Source organism: Henningerozyma blattae, chromosome 3 (genome assembly GCF_000315915.1).
Source record: "Henningerozyma blattae CBS 6284 chromosome 3, complete genome".
NCBI lineage: Eukaryota > Fungi > Ascomycota > Saccharomycetes > Saccharomycetales > Saccharomycetaceae > Henningerozyma > Henningerozyma blattae.
Genome location: NC_020187.1, coordinates 1,108,867 through 1,128,466, shown reverse-complemented (window position 1 = coordinate 1,128,466; position 19,600 = coordinate 1,108,867). Strand labels below are relative to the sequence as shown.

General features: G+C 33.3%; 6 protein-coding genes across 6 annotated transcripts; 3 read left to right on the top strand and 3 right to left on the bottom strand.

Moving 5' to 3' along the window:
* Nucleotides 1-207: 207 nt before the first annotated feature.
* On the bottom strand, nucleotides 208-2,964 carry TBLA0C04640 (uncharacterized protein; the record flags this gene model as incomplete). The annotated part of the gene is made up of 1 exon (XM_004179731.1): nucleotides 208-2,964. One exon carries the CDS (start codon nucleotides 2,962-2,964, stop codon nucleotides 208-210), a length of 2,757 nt encoding a protein of 918 aa, XP_004179779.1.
* Nucleotides 2,965-4,247: 1,283 nt separating this feature from the next.
* Nucleotides 4,248-5,627, top strand: CEM1 (fatty acid synthase CEM1; the record flags this gene model as incomplete). Its single annotated transcript, XM_004179730.1, has 1 exon — nucleotides 4,248-5,627. The coding sequence occupies one exon, from the start codon at nucleotides 4,248-4,250 to the stop codon at nucleotides 5,625-5,627; it is 1,380 nt and encodes a 459-aa protein (XP_004179778.1).
* A 430-nt stretch (nucleotides 5,628-6,057) lies between these two features.
* On the bottom strand, nucleotides 6,058-7,731 carry TBLA0C04620 (cytosine permease; the record flags this gene model as incomplete). The annotated part of the gene is made up of 1 exon (XM_004179729.1): nucleotides 6,058-7,731. The coding sequence occupies one exon, from the start codon at nucleotides 7,729-7,731 to the stop codon at nucleotides 6,058-6,060; it is 1,674 nt and encodes a 557-aa protein (XP_004179777.1).
* A 2,679-nt stretch (nucleotides 7,732-10,410) lies between these two features.
* On the top strand, nucleotides 10,411-12,315 carry INO2 (Ino2p; the record flags this gene model as incomplete). The annotated part of the gene is made up of 1 exon (XM_004179728.1): nucleotides 10,411-12,315. The coding sequence occupies one exon, from the start codon at nucleotides 10,411-10,413 to the stop codon at nucleotides 12,313-12,315; it is 1,905 nt and encodes a 634-aa protein (XP_004179776.1).
* A 161-nt stretch (nucleotides 12,316-12,476) lies between these two features.
* On the bottom strand, nucleotides 12,477-16,424 carry TBLA0C04600 (uncharacterized protein; the record flags this gene model as incomplete). Its single annotated transcript, XM_004179727.1, has 1 exon — nucleotides 12,477-16,424. One exon carries the CDS (start codon nucleotides 16,422-16,424, stop codon nucleotides 12,477-12,479), a length of 3,948 nt encoding a protein of 1,315 aa, XP_004179775.1.
* Nucleotides 16,425-17,160: 736 nt separating this feature from the next.
* Nucleotides 17,161-19,581, top strand: IOC2 (Ioc2p; the record flags this gene model as incomplete). Its single annotated transcript, XM_004179726.1, has 1 exon — nucleotides 17,161-19,581. One exon carries the CDS (start codon nucleotides 17,161-17,163, stop codon nucleotides 19,579-19,581), a length of 2,421 nt encoding a protein of 806 aa, XP_004179774.1.
* Nucleotides 19,582-19,600: the final 19 nt, after the last annotated feature.

Here is a 19,600-nt window from a genome sequence, read left to right as displayed (position 1 = left end):
ATCATAAAACGAGTTTGAAACCAACACTTGAAAAGAAAAAATATATAATGTGATGCATAAATAAATATAAAATAAATAATAATATTCTTCAAGAAGAATGCATATTGAAAAATTAAATAGGTGTAATGTGAATAAATTGAGTATTACTTTTTATATATAATAACCATTCCCTGTTATCATTCTCCTATTTTTCTTTGATTCTAATGCCTAAGCTTTAGAATCCAAGTTAGTAGGTGCAAGCATATTTGTATCTTTTGATACATTAGGTGTATTTGCTATATTATCATTATTAATAGCTGTATTAATTGTATGGGAATTATCATCATTATTATTTAGAGTATTCTCTACTTCTTTTATTTCTGAATTCGTTATACGAAATATAGTATCCAAATCATTATTATTGCAACCATCTTGGCTACCTTTCAAATTTGGGTTTTCAACCCAGGGTGCTAAGTCATGCACTTTTAACTTAAAACCTAGTGAATACTCTTGATCATCTAAGCTTTTCAAAGCCAATTCTTTCAATTCTTTATCATGGAAGCCGATGATTGCTTTATATGTTACCGTTAGTATATATTTTTCATCGTACATATTTTCATCTTCGGCCATATTTTTCTCATCATTGTCATCGTTATTATTTTTTTGGTTAAAATCATTTTGAAATGATTTCATTGCATTTATCTCAGGATAATTTTCCATTGAAGATTTTGGGTAGATTAATTTTACGATCTTTTCCTCCTGCTCATAGACACCTACATAAAATTCTTCAATTTCTCTCAGTATTCTTTCATTTTCATTATTATTATTAGTATTATTAGCCGTTGTAGTAACATCACTGTTGACATCTACATGATTGCAATTATTAAGAGATGGAATTTTATTGACATTTTGTAAATTAAGGGTTTCTTTGCTACCACTACTAACTACATTATTACTTATGTTTGAGGTAGAATTTGTTATCACATTTGACTGTGATGTTGTTGATGTCAAATTATCATTATTAGCTTCTAGTGTTTCTGTCATAGAGCTTTTATCATCTTCTTTACCATTAATTTCTTTTTCAGTTGAGCTCGTTATGTTTGCATCATTACCATCATTTTCATGGCTATTAGTATTATTTATTGTATTATTTCTATTTCTTGGCAAATATGTGGAATCTAATAATGTTGGACATTTCAATTTAATGAAATCTTTTAAAATTGTCCATCTTAATTTGCTCTGAAATTTATTTGGATTTTCTACTCTTAAAACTTCAATATCTTCTTTTGAAGTATCTTTTAATTGATATTTATTATTAGTTTTATCCTGAGAAGGAGAAGAATCAAAATATGTGATTGTTGTAGTAGTATTCGTGCCCTTTATTTGTTTCCCATTTGTTTCAACAACATTAGAAGCTACTTTAGTGCTATTGTTATAATAGTTTTTATCCAATTTTGATTTTAAAGAATTTAAATCATCTGTCATGGAATCCAATAATAATAATGGTGGGAAATTCTCTAACATCAATTGAAACATATTTCTATGAGTCATTTGCTTTCTAAAATTTTTTTCATTAAAAATTTGTCTTAACCTTCTTTTATTGGCTTCAATTTTTGCTTTGATTTCATATTCTGTCATTGGCTGTAATTTTTTTTGTTCATTCTCTAATATCTCATTTAGTTGCATTTTATTATTTCTATTGGATATGTTGTTTGAACTATTAGCTTTTTTATTAGAGCCATTAATAACCAAGCCATTATTAAGGTTGTTATTAGTTGAATTCATATAATATCTTGAGCCAGTAATGGTACCATTCTTATTATTGTACGTATGGCTACTACGACTCATATTATTTGGGTTATTTAGTCTTGCAATATGTTGTATCATTTGAGTATTGCTATTATGATTTATAGCCGTGCCGTTTGTACTAAAATAAAATTCGGGATAAATTGGTTGTTGATTGATAAAATTATTATATGGTATTACCGGTGGGGGAGGCGGAACTTGAGATGAGTGCATTTGAATACCATTATTTAAAGTAGAACTATTTGCAAATGTTGCATTTTGTTGCTGCTGTTGAGCATGAATATGTCGACTTGGTGATTGATTTGACGATATTTGACTAGTAGATATTGAAGAATGCCTTGAATTGGGATTGCTGCTTTTATTTGAGTTCGTTCTTGTCGTTTCATAGGAGGACGGATATGGGCGTGGATAACCATTTGTTAATGAATTTTGTTTTCCAACATTGTTGATATTACTATTATTATTATTATTATTATTCGTTGCAGTTGTATAATAATCACTAGTATTGATTGTACTTGAATTAGTTGTATTAGTAGTAGTTGTATTCCCCATCGAACCTTGTGACCTTGAACGTGAATGAGATAATTGATAATTATTGGGAGGCGAATTATTTGAATTTACATTATTGTTTGAATTCGAAATTGAATTCGATTTTGAATTCAAACTTGAATTAATAAGTTTTGGACTTAAAGAAGTTGCATGTGTAGCTGTTGATGTGGAATGGGGGGGAGGTAAAGTAGAAGGGATTTGTACGGGTAAGGTTAGAGACATATTATTTGTCGGTAGCATATTCATATGATAAGGACTTGCATTAGGCGGTAATTGGAAATCATAAAGAGAAAAATTGTAAGCATATAATTGGTAGAAGTCCCATTGATAATTATTCAAGATAGCAATCAATCTATTTATTTGATCCCAACCTAATTTATTTTTTAACGTGATTAAACAAGAATGAAAAGTTAAAAATGGAGGCACGATGGAAGTTAGGGGAGGCAATAGTTTGACTTGTAAAATATTGGAATGATGGATAATCCCACCTATTAGATAACGCACTTCTTTCCAATTCTTATTGGGAGGAATATTATCTATTCTGATTTGAATCGTCTTAGACGATTGATTCAGTAGCATCTGCTGTTGTAATTGATTATTTATCGGAGTATTGATTATCATAGGCTGCATTATTGTATCTGGCGAAATGGAATTCTTGTATTTGAAAATTTATGTTTATATGTATAACCTTACTGATATGCTTGATATGATAACTCAAAAAAAAAAAAGATAATAATAAACAAAAAGAAACACGACTAAAAACGACAACTTATAAATCACAATTTAAAACAGTTATTTGGATTTGAAATAGCTTAACTTTCAAATACAAATGTAATCAATCAATAGAAACTAATCAATTATTCCAGAAACCCAAAGAAGCAAAAGTTTAAAGTTAAAGTTTAATCGACACCAATTATCGTGTCGTGTTTTGTTAGCTATATTCTGATTTTGATTTTCTTTTTTGTTCGTTCTTAGTCTTCTGACCAATTTCTTGAACCCCTAAAATTTAAAATGCAAATTCCGCCAAAATGCTAAAAACAGAAACACCAAACTATGAAAATCTAATTATAATTAAATTAAACCTAATGACAAAAATTACACACACACACACACACACTCACTTGAATTATGGTCTTTTAGTGCCACTAAATTATTCAGTTTTTCCCAAATACTATAAAGTCGAGAAGTCGTGTTTTCTACACTACTTCTTTTGTGTAAATTAATTGCTTTACTTTTTCCAGTTTTTCTTTTCACAAACCTTAAAAACCTTAAATATGCCTGCGAGATGAGCTGAGACCCTTGATTATCTAGAAGTTGTTTTCGCTTAATTAATTTTGTCAGATTTGAAGCCTGCAAACTAAAATTGTGTTTTGTTTTAGCTTTTAATATTAGCCTTGCCAATGCATTTAACCATTAATTAAAATACCGCTATTCTTTCTCTATTAACACGTCGCCCTATTTGCCCTGAATTCGCCTTTCCGTACTACGTCGATTGTCTGCAAATAGCCTGCCAAGGCTATCGTAACAAATGTGGCTCCGAAAAGGATTTTGCACAGGAAACGTTTAGTGGCGTGAATATTTAGTGGTGTGAATATTTAGTGGCGCGCGTTTTAGTGGCGCTAGTTAGGAAATATATCCTATTGTATAAGTATGGATCACGTGGCCTAAAATACCTGTTTGGGATAATTTGACGAAGTGATGGTCTTGGGCACAATACGTAAACAGACAGAGTAAAAATAGTAATGTTCAGTAGATTTGGATGTATCGAAAGTAATGGATACGGTGTTCAAGGTTAGATGAAATCTAGTATGAATATAGTTACTAGTACGATCGTTTGAATAGGGGAAAATGCATATTTCAATACTTTACCAGGATATTATTTGTTCCTGTTGTCGGTGATAGGGATAGAAACGATGAGCAAATTGAATAGAGTAGTTGTCACAGGTTTAGGGTGCATGACACCTCTAGGTAGAACTGTGGGGCAATCTTGGAACAACTTACTGAAAGGTAATTCAGGGTTAGTTCCAGTGACTTCCTTGACAAATTATGCAGATGATTTCGAACAGTTCAAGAAACATATTCCAGATAGTGTTAATGTTGGCGTTATACCAAGCCAAATTGACAATAATTCAAATATTCCAGATAGTTTATTAAATGATCAGGATAGGAGAAGGATGTCAAAGTTTTCTCAATTAGCTATAACGTCTTCCTACGAGGCATTGAAAGATGCTAGTCTATTAAACACCCCTGATCAGATCACTATTTCAGATTCGATAGATTTAAATCGGTTTGGTTGTATTATTGGATCTGGTATAGCTTCAATTAATGATATTTTCGAAGCTACTAAAAATTTAGTAATTGATCCTAATAAGAAGATATCTCCTTTTTTCATCCCAAAGATTTTAACAAACATGGCTGCTGGTAATGTTTCTATCAAGTTTAAATTAAAAGGTCCCTTACATTCCTCTTCTACAGCATGTGCCACAGGAAACAACTCTATTGGTGATGCATATAATCTAATTCGATTGGGGAAGCAAGATCTTTGTATTGCTGGCGCTACTGAAGCTGCTATCCATCCCTTATCATTAATCGGATTTTTAAGAGTCAAGAGTATAACTGTTGATGGGATTTCAAGACCATTTGATGATGAAAGGTCGGGCTTTGTATTATCAGAAGGTTGTGGAATGTTAGTATTGGAAAATTTGGAACATGCACAAAGGAGAAATGCCAAAATATATGCTGAGATTATAGGTTATGGGTTATCAAGTGATGGATATCATATCACTACACCAAGCAAAAACGGCGAAGGTGCAAGGAGAGCTATAGAGATGGCTTTACAAGAAGGTGCGGATTCCAATCATAATTTCAACAATTCAAAGATTTATATAAATTCACATGCCACTTCTACAAAATTAGGAGATGAAGCTGAAATTATTGCTATTAAGAATTCTATAATTGATAATCCAATTAAAGATCTAAATTTCCAAAAGGGGTACGTTTCAAGTAATAAAGGTGCTATTGGACATCTATTAGGCGCTGCAGGTGCAGTGGAAAGCATATTTAGCATTTTGTCTCTTCAAAAGGGTCAATTACCAAATACTTTAAATTTACAAAATGTGGACGGACTTGTTCAAAATTGCAATATTGGGGAATATATTGAACCTGAAAAATTGAAAATTTTAATGCACCATGAAAATGGTATTGTGGATAATGAAATTAATTATTCTATATGTAATAGTTTTGGATTTGGTGGCGTGAACACTTCGTTGTTATTCAAAAAATGGATACCTTAGCCATCCTTACTTATTTGTGACATTAAAGATCAAAAAAAAAAAAGTTCGTAATAGTATACAAATTAATGTATGTTGTATATATAAATCGTTTTGAATTAGAAACTGAAGAAGATAAATAAGTAAAAAAAAAAAGGGGGAATTGAATATATGCATGCAGATGGAAGAAGTAAAAAATAAAAATAAAATAATGAATGAATCGGAATATGATGTTATTAAGTAAAATTGCATATTATAGTGTACATGGTGAAATAAAAAAAAATTTTTTTATAAAACGTAACAAACTAGACATAGTTGTAAATGACAAGGACATGAAAAAGAAAAGGGTAAAAAAAATGACAATGAAGGAAAAAAAATAAAATATTAGAAATGAAATGAAATAATGAAAGAAAACAAAATGATAGTAAAAAGTATGACGATCATGCTCTATCAATCAACGTCCACAATATTTAAGTTCGAAAGGTCTAATAATATTGTAAATTATAAATGACCAAGACAAACCTAATTCGAAACCAATATCACCCCCATTTTCACCAATTAATCTACCGATTTCACCCTTCCAATAACCTTGAACCATACCTAACGCAACACCAAATGCACCTACAATTAAACCTGCAGTACCAGCATAACCGATTGGTAATTTTTTTGGATTATTCCAATCTTCAACAACATAACTTTCAAATCTGCCCTTTCTATAAATGAAATGTTCAGATAATGACATGGCAACATAGATAGAAAGATAATAACCAATGGAATCCATGAAATATTGCATAAACTCAGTGAAGTAATAGCATGCAGGAATAGAAATACCCAAAACAACAGCATTAGCAGCCAATGTCCAAATAACTCTTGGAATTTTATTTAATTTTGACCAAATTGCAGGAACCGACATGGAAATAGTATACATGTTTGGAATGTTGTTGGAAACAGTAGACATTGCTAATAACACACAACAAAATTGGCCAAACCCATGTAAGGAATCTTTAACCAAGATAGCATATGTTAAACCACCAGTACCATTTTTATTATATAAATCAGCCCAATCAGTATTCTTAATAACACCAGTACCTGAGGCAGCACCAATCAATTGAGTGAAAAACAATGGGAATGCTAGCCCTGCGACTAAAGAAAAGAAAATCTTATATTTGTTGGTAGATTTTGGCATGTAAACAGTGTAATCAGCTGCATAAGTGGTCCAACCAGCAGCAAACCCATATACTGTACAACCAAAGGTTAAAACGTTACCTGCAGTAGTTCTTCCTCCAGTCCATGGGCCTTCTTCATATTGACCAGATTTTTTCAATCTTGCAATGATTACCAAGAACACAGCAAAATTTGGAATCCAAGAATATTTTTCATAAACATGAATAACTCTATAACCGAAAAATGAAACCATGACAGTAGCACCTACAATGATCAAACAACCAGCCCATAATGGAGCATTATGGCCAGAACCGATATTAACCATATTTAACAATTGAGCAGCTGCAACAGTGTTAACAATACCCCAACCACCACATGCAATAGTATTAATGATGGAATATATTCTTGCAGTGACATTACCAATTAAAAATCTAGATAAAATCATTTGTCTCATTGATAATTGAGCACCAAAGATAGAGAAGTATGCAACTGATAAAAGACCCATTATATTGAAGAAAATAATGACCATGGCAGCTTGACCGAAATTTAAACCATAAACTGCTGTACCCAAGATACCCAAGGAATAAGATGGTAAAACCATATTGGCAGAAAACCACATAGAAGCAGCATTAATTAAAGAGGAATCAGTCTTTTGTTCATCTGGGATTGGTTCAATACCGTTTCCTTCAGCATCTAAAGATGCAGCAAACTTGGTAAACCAATTTATCTTTGTATCTTCAAATACTGCAGCTTCACCACTTTGTTTGGATAAATAAGATTCTATATCATCATTGGTGGCAGATTCTATATCAATGGAATTTTTATTCATTGAATTTATTTTTTTAATATCTCTTTGATGGAGATTATTTGAATATTCGTCATATTCATCTAATTGATACTCTAAAGTGACTTTCGTCTCATCCTTTAATTGAGGAGACTGGCTTGAAGATTCTGAACTATACATTATTGTGTAGTTGTTGTTGATAATTTATTTTTTTTAATTCAATTTGTTTTAATAATAAGGGGAAGAATATTATATATAAATAATTTCTTCTTATTTGGTAAAGTTACCAATTAATATTTAGATAGAATTCTCGACGGTGAATTGCTTGGCGATATATATAAAGACTTATATAAAATAAGAATCAAGTTATCAATCACTATTCAGTTAATATATAAAAAAGAGTCAATGGCTTAATGATTTTAACAAGAATAAAATTTTTCACATAGTCAAATTCTTGCCTATATATAAGCTTGAGAGCAAAAGTGAAAGTAAAAGCAAAAAGTAATGCAAAAAAAAAAAAGTTTACTAGTCTGCTTTAGTTTGGGACTAATATCAATGTCTGAGATTGAGGCACAGATTGATAGAGAAAATGGGACTTGGGCAAAGTCAAGATAAAGAGATAGATGCAAAAAAAAAAAAAAAAAAAAAATAAACTTGACAATAACAGATGAAATCTTTGCAGGAAAAGGGCATCGCTTCCAAGCAATACTTGACTTTGCCCCTCCAGGAGCAACCTAGTCTGGAAACTGAGCCTAATTTACTTGAAGATATTTTACTGCAAGACTACTGTAGATTTCTTGTTAAAACCTAAAAAACAAGCGTACTTCGATAACATGATAAGATTTCGATATCGTTAATCTGATGTATATGGATTAGTATAATATTTTTTTTTTCTTGACTAATTTTGACTTTGGTGGTTGAAAAATTCTTCCGATAACATGCAATTCTATTAAAAATTCGGCATTTTCCATCATAACATTATTATTCAATACTCGAAAGCAAACACAGTAATTCCAGAAACTGATATTATATCCTGATCGGAACAGATACAGAGAAAACCCGTAGGCGGAACCATCCGAAAGTAGTAAATGGTTGACTCTTTGGGAATTGTCCGTACAAACAAGCCGACGGATAGGCGGAAACAGGAAGGAGGACATGTATATCCCGTGTGGTGGTATCTGAAAATGCCCCAGAACAATTTGTCCGGACAACAGGAAAGGGTCCGGGTCGTGTTTGGATGGCATGTTTGTCCGGGGATAGCATATATCTGGCGGGAACGGGTCAATATTCCGTTTAAGGGTATCACCGTCGGAAGTTAAGTCAATGGAAGTCCTAATTAGGCGACCGGTTCGCCAAATAAGGTAAGGCCGTGGGAAGAATAAAAGAAGACAAGATTACGCAATAATATCTTTTATTGGATTAATAAAAATCTTTAATTAAACTACAAATTGCGGAGTGTTGATAATGTCAGTCATTATAGTGATATTGATGGTGATAGTTCTGAAACTAGCAATAATCGTGATGATAATTGCTATTTGCAGATTAGAGATCTGGGTAAGAGTCATTGTTCTTGATAAATTGACGAATGTATAAAACAAATAGTTGCTGTTCTATTTTATTTTTTCTTTTTTATTTCTTCGTTAACAACGCGAATTGTTTTATTTCGTATTGGTTGCTTAGAGATCTAGTAAACAATTCCTTTATGTCTGTACGAAAAGTGGGGCGTCATTGGCATGATAAGATCGGTAAACAACCTAATTTAGAGCTACCCACTGACTTATATTGACTAGCGTTAAATATTATCATAATAGTTTTCATAATTTAAAGGTAGATGAATTATTTTTGAAAACTTACGAGTCAATAACCAAGACTAAACGCAAACTTATAGGTATTCATTTTGCTTACATAAAAACAAACAAACAAGCTATAAAGTTTTGTTGACTTACCTTCTAACACATAATCTCTTGGCATTGGCTGATTATTTTATTTTATTTTATTTTGCCTTTGAATAGCTAAAAGAATAAATTTCAATTATAAAAATAAAATAATAAAACTCGTATAAAGCTATTTAGGGTTTGGTCCCGTGGACTAGGGTTTTTGTTAGTCGCATATAGGGTTTTGTATGCTGCGTGGAATGATTTTAATTTTTACTAAACATATATATTTTCGATGATCTTAATATCCGAGGAAATAGCTTCTTAATTTTTATTCAGTTATTCTAGTAAATTCCGTAAGTATAATTAAGTTAAATGAATAGGTGTAAAAAATCATATGAATTCTTGTAGAAAAACTTTTATAGAAATTATCTTTTATTAAAAAGAATATCTTCTTAAAGAACTAAATACCTATTTCGTTACAAACATTACAGTAGCATATATTAATATATACATTTAATTTTTTTTATTTTGCATTCGATATACAATTGTTACCTTAATACATCCATTTATGTGGTGAAGTCCGTATTCTTTTTTTTTTCTCTTCCATTTTAATTATAATTAATCATATTTTAACTTGAGCCAACCTGATTTTTTAATTTCATTTCATTACTTTTGATTTTGGTTTTTATTTTATCTTTTTAATCGGTTTTCTTTTTTTTTCATTTATATCATCGACATTACACTGCATAACAAGCCAATAATAGTATACTTTCAACCCCTGTAGGCACTACTATAATATACATGATAATATAATACACATACACATATACCCAGACACATACACATACACACACATATATACACACACATATATATACACACACACACACACACACACACACACACACACACACACACACACACACACACACACACACACACACACACACACACACACACACTATTTATATTTCAAAGAAATATGCAAAACCTATTTGATGAGAATCAAGCAAATAGGAACAAAATGTCCATAACAACTGATAATTCCACTTCTAAAACCACAACTAATGATGATATGTTTGATTTCGGTAGCATACTTGGTAATACCAACACTAATAATAACGAAGTTAATGGTGCTGTGAATGATATAGACAATTTTGATATTGATTTGGCGTTTGAAACAGCGTTTGAATTATTTAATGATAATCATGATAATGACGATGATAATCATGATAATGACGATGATAATCATGATAATGACGATGATAATACTAGTACTCCTGCCACTGCTCATGAAATTATTCAATCATTTAAATCATTAACTAATAATAATTCCTTGGATGAATTTATCAATACCGTTCCTAATACTATGGCATCCAAAGATACTTCAGTTATTGGTATGAATGTAAATCAGAATAGCAATGATAATAACAACAAGGATAATACTAATAATGATTTATCTAAAAATATACGAAAGGATATCCCATCTTCTGATATTAACCCTTTATACAATTCAATGTCCCCACCTGCATCTTTTAATCCATTATCACCGTCAACATTACTCCCATTATCACCACCACCCTTGACTCGTTTCTCAAATTCAATTGATACAACAACTAATGTGAAGAATCAAACATTAAACATAACTAGTAGTACCAATAATAACACAGTAAAATTTAGTAATAACAATAACAATAATAATAATAATAATAACACAATAACTGTTGCTAATGTTGTTCTTCAACAAGGTTCAAATTTAACTAACTCTCAACAGAATATTAATGAATCAAATGAGCAAGATATGGATAATATGAGAGATATTGATAGTGTTCCTACTTCAATACCACAAATTAATAATATACAGAAACAAATTGTACCTAGTATCCCTAGACAATTGACAGATAATAATAGCAATAATATACGACAGGCTGAAATAAATAACGCATCAAACATTCAACGAAATATGAAAAGTACTTTATCAACTTCTAATATACATTCTTTAAGTTATAATAATATCAATCCGCCAACTACTAATTCTAATAACAATAACAAAAGTTTCCCAGATTTTAATGAATCTTTGAAAACTTCACATGCAGCAGGTAATAATTCCACTAATATTTCACATGCAAGAGCTTCAAATGTAACAATAAATAATGGATTAACAAAAATTGTAACAATTAACAATCATCTTAATAAAAAACGAAACAACAACAATACTAATAACGATATCAATTCGTTAAACAAATCTTCAAATATTGGACAGAATTTATTAAGTTTAGATGAATCAAATGTTATATCAAATTTCTTGGATAGTTTGTTATCAGTAGATGGTCCAAATCAAGTCACTAATTTAACAAATAATACAACTAATTTAAATATTCATATTAATGAATTAACATTAGATGATAACCCATCGATGATTGTGCCATTAAAATTTAATAATCCAAAATATATTAAACTCTATGATCCATTTAATAAAGGTTATAAACCATTACCTCTATCTAAATTACCTGAAATTAAAATTAACGAAGAGGTTAATAAACCCCCAATTGAAATTCAAAATGATTTAAATAAATTGAAAAAATGGAAACATTTACATTTAGAAAAAATTAGAAGAAAACAAATTAAATTATCATTCAATAATTTAATTACATTTATAAAATATCCTCGTTATGAATCAGATATATTAACTTCTAATTCAAATACTTCTTTGGATAACGATAATGATAGTAATAATTCAGGGAATAATATTATACCTACTACAGTATCAACAAATCCATCAATTAGAACACCAAAGCATGTATTATTAACTTATATTTTGAATGATATTAATTCAATCATAAAGGCAAATAATACCTTGGAAAGTGTACTTTCTAGTCTTAAATGATTGAAAAAAATAAAAAAAAACTTTTTTTTTTGATATCTTAATTTCGTATATATTATTTTTATAATTATTTAGTTATGATGATAAAGGGACAAAAAAAAATATAAAGACAATAGTAATTAATATTAAAAAATTATTTTATTATATATTATTATATAAAAATATTAAAGATTTAAATCATTTAATATTCTAGACGCTAGTTCTTTATATAACCAAGTATTACCAGATACCTTCTTGAAATGAACACCAGCTAAACCGACAATACGAACCTTGACAATATGAATTTCGAATTTAATAGGTTGTTTTTCTCTATTAATTTGATTACCACCGTTTGAACTTATAGTCTTGGAGATTGGTTCACCATTACTACTTAATTCTTCATCGTCATTAATAGCATCTTGATTATCAATTCTATTCATACCTTCTGCTCTTGAATTCGTCAACACGTTTTCATCTTGATTAATATATTCTAAAGAAGCCGCAGAAACGTCACCTGATACTCCACCACCACCTACGCTACTATTATTATTACTATATCTAGTTGGGGATAATACAGTGGACATACTTCTACCATGAGTTGAATTTTGTTGAGTGTTTGGATCATTATTCAACATACCCATTGGAGACATTGGGATTGGAGGAGCGTTATTTGTATCTGTATTTAAATTATTTGCAAAATATTTATTAATGGAGCCTTGACGTTTAATGGAATTATGACGAGATCTTGGAGTAAGACCTTTTGATACTTGATCTTCTGCATCTGTATCTGTATTAGAAGTATTAGAAGTTGTTGTAGTAGCAGCAGCAGCAGTAGTATTGACATTCAAGAGGTTATTGTTATTGTAATATCTTTGAAGACAAATGAACCCACCTTTAACCTCTTTAAATTCTATATTCATTTTTTTCAATACAGTAATGATTTTATATCTAACTATAGGTAAAGGTTTTGAAGAAGTTGTTTGTACTGAAAAAAAGCCCTTTAAGAATAATGAACGTGGGAAATCAATAGATGGCATTGTTCCAGGAGGAGCCTTTGCAGCTTGATCAAGAATTTCATCATCGGATAATAAATGTTCAGTTATAATTTCATGGGTATTAATTTGATTATTAATTGTATTTTGAATAACTGAATTATTTTCATTAGTGTAATTGTTAATATTATTTGATACGATACCTGCTTTCGTGGTATTATTATTGGTGGAAGTGGAAGTAGCATTTGTTGCTGTGGTATTATTATTATCTGATCTATTATCATCACTATAATGAAGAAAGCCATTATCTTCCATTTCTGGTTGGAACAAATTGGCAGGTACAGGGGGTCTGCTATATTTCAAAGATTCACGACGAGCATGACCCACAGATTTAGCTCTTGCATTTGGATGTAACTTCCTACCTTTTGGAATATTTAATTGGTCATATGAGTTATCTTGAGTATTATTATTGTTGTTGCTAGTGTCAGTAGGTGCTGTGGTAGTAGGAGTAGGAGTTGCTTCATCATCATTTGCTGAATCTTGATTAATTTTCAAATTTTCCATATTATTTGATAATTGTTTAGCTCTTTGTTGCTGAACGATAGTTTCAGCATTCATTGGCAATGCAGGTAAATCTGCATTTTGCTTTTGAGATGCTGATCTTTGTGGTGATCTAATTAATACTGGTGGAGTATTCATAGAGCCATAATTTGGATTTCTATTTGATGGAACATATTCTGAATAAGCACGAGAATGAGTCTTTGGAATAACTGTATCTGGAAGTTTCTTTTGCATTTGAGATGGATCCATTGATGTAGGGTTGTTAGTAGGAGAAGAATCTGTGGTTGCACCTGAAGGATGACGACGGGAGGATAATCTTCTAAATATGTTTCCAATAGTTGTTTTATTTTCATCATCAGGAGAATCTGGTATGCTAGTAGTATTATTTACGTTTGTATTTGCTTGATGTTTACTTGGAGATTCCATTGGACTGGCATAAGTGCTATTTTCGGGAGTATCGTTATAGTTGTTAATTTTATTTTCAGCTTTAGCAAAGACAGTATCTATATCATTTTGTCTATCAACAGTTTTTCTTGTTGTTGGGGAAGTATGAGCTTGTTCTGGGATGATTAATTTTGGAGGGATCATTACTTTTAAGCTCTTTTGTTGTTGTTGTGATTGTTTTGCAGGGGAAGATAAGTTGCCCTCTTTTCTACTCTTTACCATTGGAGATGCATCTGTCTTAATGGGTGATAACTGAGTCTTGATAGGTGAATTTACTGGTTGAGGAATAACTGGGGTGGCAGCTGGGGTAGTAGTGGCAAGTCCCGCAGACGCAGCAGCAGACGCAGCAGCATTTTGCTTTTGTAATTCCAATTTTTTCCTTTGTAATTCCAAATTTTGTTGTTGTTGGAATTGCATTTGTCTTCTTTGTAATTTTTTCAATTTATTTCTTAACATTTCATCCACCAGGTAATATATAGAGATTAAAGGATGGTATGCCTGCAATGGATTATCAAAGGGACTCATTTCATTGATGTTTAAATTTTTTTCTTTAATTAAGGACCAATATTGATTTGATAATTCTAAATATGTTTCATCCGAGATGATTTTGGTTAAATAATTCATAGTCTCATCTATATCATCAATAAACTCTAGACGTAACATTTCCTTTACGACATCGTAATCTAGCATTTGTGGGGTCAAGGGAATTCTATTGGGTAAGTATGATGAAGATGGATTATCATATCCCCTAACCATCCAATGATGTTCTACAACTTGTCTTAGAGTGGCTCTCTTTTTAGGATCGACAACCAACATTTTGGATAAAAGTGAAATGACTTCAATTGATAAATGTTGAGGGTAATCCACTTTCCCCTGTTTAATCTTTTCATGTAAGACACTTGAATTTTCATCATCAAAGGGAACTTTACCACATACCAAGACATAAAGAACAACACCAAAGGACCAGACATCCACTTCGGGACCGGTATAAGGATGAGCTTTTAATAATTCTGGTGCTGCAAAATATAGAGACCCACAAAACGTATGTAATTGTCTTGTTGTATCATATAAATTGGAGAGACCGAAATCGATAATTTTAATTTCACCTGAAGTGGAGATCATAATATTTTCTATCTTCAAATCTCTATGGACGATATTGTTTGAATGTAAATATTGTAATGCACTAGCAATCCCTCTTGCGAATTTTCTTGCATGATGTTCTCTTAATGAACCGTGTTGAATTATATAATCTAATAATTGACCCCCTGAAACATATTCGAAAAGCATATAGAAATGGTTTGACATGGTGCACATTTCGAAAAGACGACAAATATGAGGATGGTATAAGATCTGGCCCAAAGATGCTTCTCTAATGGTACGTTTATCCCTTGAGATTTCCTTTTCCAAGTTTTTCTGTCTTTCCAAGATTTCTTGTTCTGTTTGCGGAGGAGGCAAAGTTTGTTCCTTATGCAGGAACCCCTTAGTGGCTCTATTGACTACTTTGATGGCGCATATTTCGTTTGTATAATGATGTTTAGCTAGTTTGACTTTACCCATGGACCCGGCACCTACAGTTTCTAAGAAATCCCAATCACCCAATGATTTTCTATGGAATTGTTTAGGTTCGTTTTGACGGGATCTACTTGATTTTCTCTGTTGCGATTGCGATTGTGCTTGTGCCTGCGATTGCGATTGTGATTGTGACCGGGTCTGAGGAGATCTTTGGGCAGCAGGTGTTGGTGTTCTGTTCTTTTGCTGTTCTGTTACGAGGTTTAAATGGTTAGGAGTGTTCAGAGTGCCGTCTTTGTTGTAAGAGATTTCCACTGGCGGCATCAACGGTTGTTGTTGCGCATTTTCATGGGCTTGCGATTGCATTTGCGGTTGAGTTTGCATTTGCGGCTGCGGCTGTGGTTGTGATTGAGTCTTGCCCATCATTCTTGGCGTAGCCTTGGCCACTGACGTCGGAGTGTTTGTACCTAAAATTGCTGTGTCTAAAGCATTCTCGTTCGTGTTGGGAGTCAACGGGGTAGGATCTTCCTTGGAAGTGTTTGATAGTTTTGGAGTAGTATGTTGTAAGAGCTGTGGCTGATCACCGCCCATTTTGAAGCGGGTATTGATATGGTAATCTTGACTCATTGGATATCTCTCGAGCAAGGCAAATTATATATGTGTGTGCTTTGATGAAAATAATAATAATAAAAAAAAAATGTGAGATTTAGGAAATGCTTAAGGCGTAAAACTATATAGTGGATCTCAGTTTTGCATTTGCGTAAACAATATTAATCTATTGAAGTATCTTATCTTTTTTTTCTTTTTTTAAAAAAAAAATTGGTTTTGCTTTGTTTTGTTTTGCATAATTAAATTTTAAGGATTATTAATTATGATTTAATAAGATTGTTTTCAATTCTTTATGATTTATTTTTTTTAATTTTTGCTAAGAAAAGACCCTTGGAAAAGGAAGGAGAGATTGAGCCAAAGCGAAAAAGAAAGCGAAAAGGAAGCCGAGATAAGTTAAGGTACGGACCAGCAAAAATGAAAATGAAAATTAACGTGAAAATTAACGTGAAAATTAGAATGGAAATGACAATGAAAATGAAAATGAAAATGAAAATGAAAATGAAAATGAAAATGAGGGCAAAACACGGAGAGGGGCACAAATCCGAGAAATTTCAAAAGTAGCGAATTTTCATTTTTCAAAAAAAGAAAAAAAAAAGAAAAGGTTACCCGGCCCGTATTTGATTTCAGAAAAGCAACAATGATGAAATCTGCTTTTAAATCTGTATGCTATATATAAATCAAACAAGAGCTCGGCGGTAAACTGTGGGATAGTGGCAAACCAATTGCAACTGGCCACACACCAATTACGGTATAAATGACACGCGCACACCGTTCTGCTGCTACAGGTGATTCGTTGCCCTTCTGGCACTCTCATGTTACTCCGGAAACTATTGCGGCATGGACACGTCTTCCATCGCCTAATGTGATACCACAACGACCCGCCGAACTTGGTGCTAGTTGGCATTACCATCTAGTTATTGCATGGTTTTACCGTGCCACTGCATCTTTTACCACTTCGTCAACACAACAACGTCCTCTTTGGCCAGACGTCACCTTTGACGAGGCACTGTTGCATCTGCCGCCCACACAAGAGACGCTCGATACACCTGATCCCTCTGTACAAACGGGCCTTCTAGATACGCTACGCCTGCGTCTTTTGCAGTTATTAGCATCCGACCCTTCTGCTATCTCATTGGCCCATTGGGACACCGCTGCGCGTTCGTACCTTCCTAGCACATGTGCCTTACCCTGGGAGAGTGCCACACCCTGTCAGCAATATGATATGCTATACTATTTAGTACATGAAGCTGATCGTCGTCGACGTTCAGGCCCATTGCTTAACTTGGAACAACTCACCACTAACGACGGAACACGATTACTTATAGCACCCAGTGTAGGAGCTCTTCTCGAGAATCGACTAGAACCTTCCTCTGATAGCACACTTTCTGTACCGATCAGGTTACGCAACTGTACCATAGCAGCACCTGGTCCAGACTTGTTACATCTGGACTATGCACCTGCCATTGATTCCTATTTGGCAGCTCAAACGACACATACATCTGTCCTTGCTTCCGACTGGGACAGTTTTGTGGAATACACACACAACTCTCGTAATGATAAACAACGCTTTGCCTTTCTAACTACTCAGCTTGAGCCATACTTGCTTCATCTCATACACTCATGTCGTTTGCTATTATCTCGTGAAAAAGCTGCCGTCATGGATGCCCTCTTGGCTCGTCGTAAACGTTCTTCAAGACTGGCTGCACGTGAAAACGGTGCTGCATTACGCCAGGCGCGTGATAATTGGGATACACTTCAAGATAATCGTACAGCATTTCTCAAGACTCGTCATAGAGCTCTCGCACGTCATCATTCCTCTTTACAACATGTACTAAGTCGGAAACTTTGGGATGCCTTTGACAAGGATGTTGAAGAGCGAGTATCACAGATTGAGGCACCACCAACTGAGTCCTCACACATTGAAGTCTCACCCACTGAAGTCTCACTCACTGGAGCCTCACTCATCGAACTATCAAACGTTGCCCCTGTAAGCATCAAACCCTCGGATATCGACCAAGATGTGCTGCTTCATGGCACTTGTTTCCACACACCACTTCTAGAGGTCCCTCCTCGTCCACCGCTCTCGTCAGACTCTTCATCCCCTGAATCCGCCCCCTTAGAAATACCCGCCGAGCTGGCTTTAACCGCTGACCGTATCGCTCGAGCTGCAGAACACGGTCTTGAACCAGAAGATTCACAATTACCGCCAGATACTCTTTCATGGACTTTCCAATGTCTGTGTGACCCAGAACCATTACAAGTATCTGGACCAGACACTATTCCAGAAACTGCTCGTCACACATTGCTCGTATGCTGTGACGCATGTCACGTATGGCAACACTGGGATTGTCAACCACAAGCACTTCTTGAATGTTTAATGGAAGCATCTTCTACTAATGCAAATGCAAATGCTAGTGTGTCTACTGGTACTTCCATTTCTCCTCGTGACTTTGCAGCTGTACAACTCGGAAGTGATCGTTATGCTTCAGGCTCCACATCACGCTCCGCATCTCGTACCACATCACGTTCTGCAGCACGTCGTTCTTCTCGTAGACATGCTTCTTCTTCTGAGTCACTCAATGAATCCTCTAATGAACTACCTACTGAGCAATCTTTATCTTGGCGTCCTACAGAAAAGAGGCCTCGTACCACACGTCTATTTGTATGTGGCTGGTGTGTTCTTACTTGCGAGAATGATATCCGTGGCAGCTTTGCCAATGAATTAGCATTGAAAAGAGAAAAAGAATATGAACAAGCACAACGTAAACAGAAAAGAGCAGAAGAGAAATTATTAAAAGAGAAATTAAAACAACAATCAAAGGAAAAGGCAAGAGAGAGGGTAAGAGAGAAGACAAGGGAAAAGGCAAGGGAAAAACAACTGCTTAGGGAAAGTAAACGAGATACCAAACATGATATCAAACGTGATATCAAACGTGATAGTACCAAACGTGATACCAAACGTGATAGTACCAAAGCAAATATAAAAGTTGAAAAACCTTCCACTAATTCCACTCCATTCTGTAACTCCACCGTACAAACAATGCTTCAAGAAGCTCCACATCTTGCCATTGTTCAAGCTAAACCAGGTACTCTATTATTATTACCAAATACTGTATATACGTTTGAAAAAGAAGTGCTCACACCGCCATACGGTTCTCCACAAGCAACTCCATAACTCTATATACTCACCTATA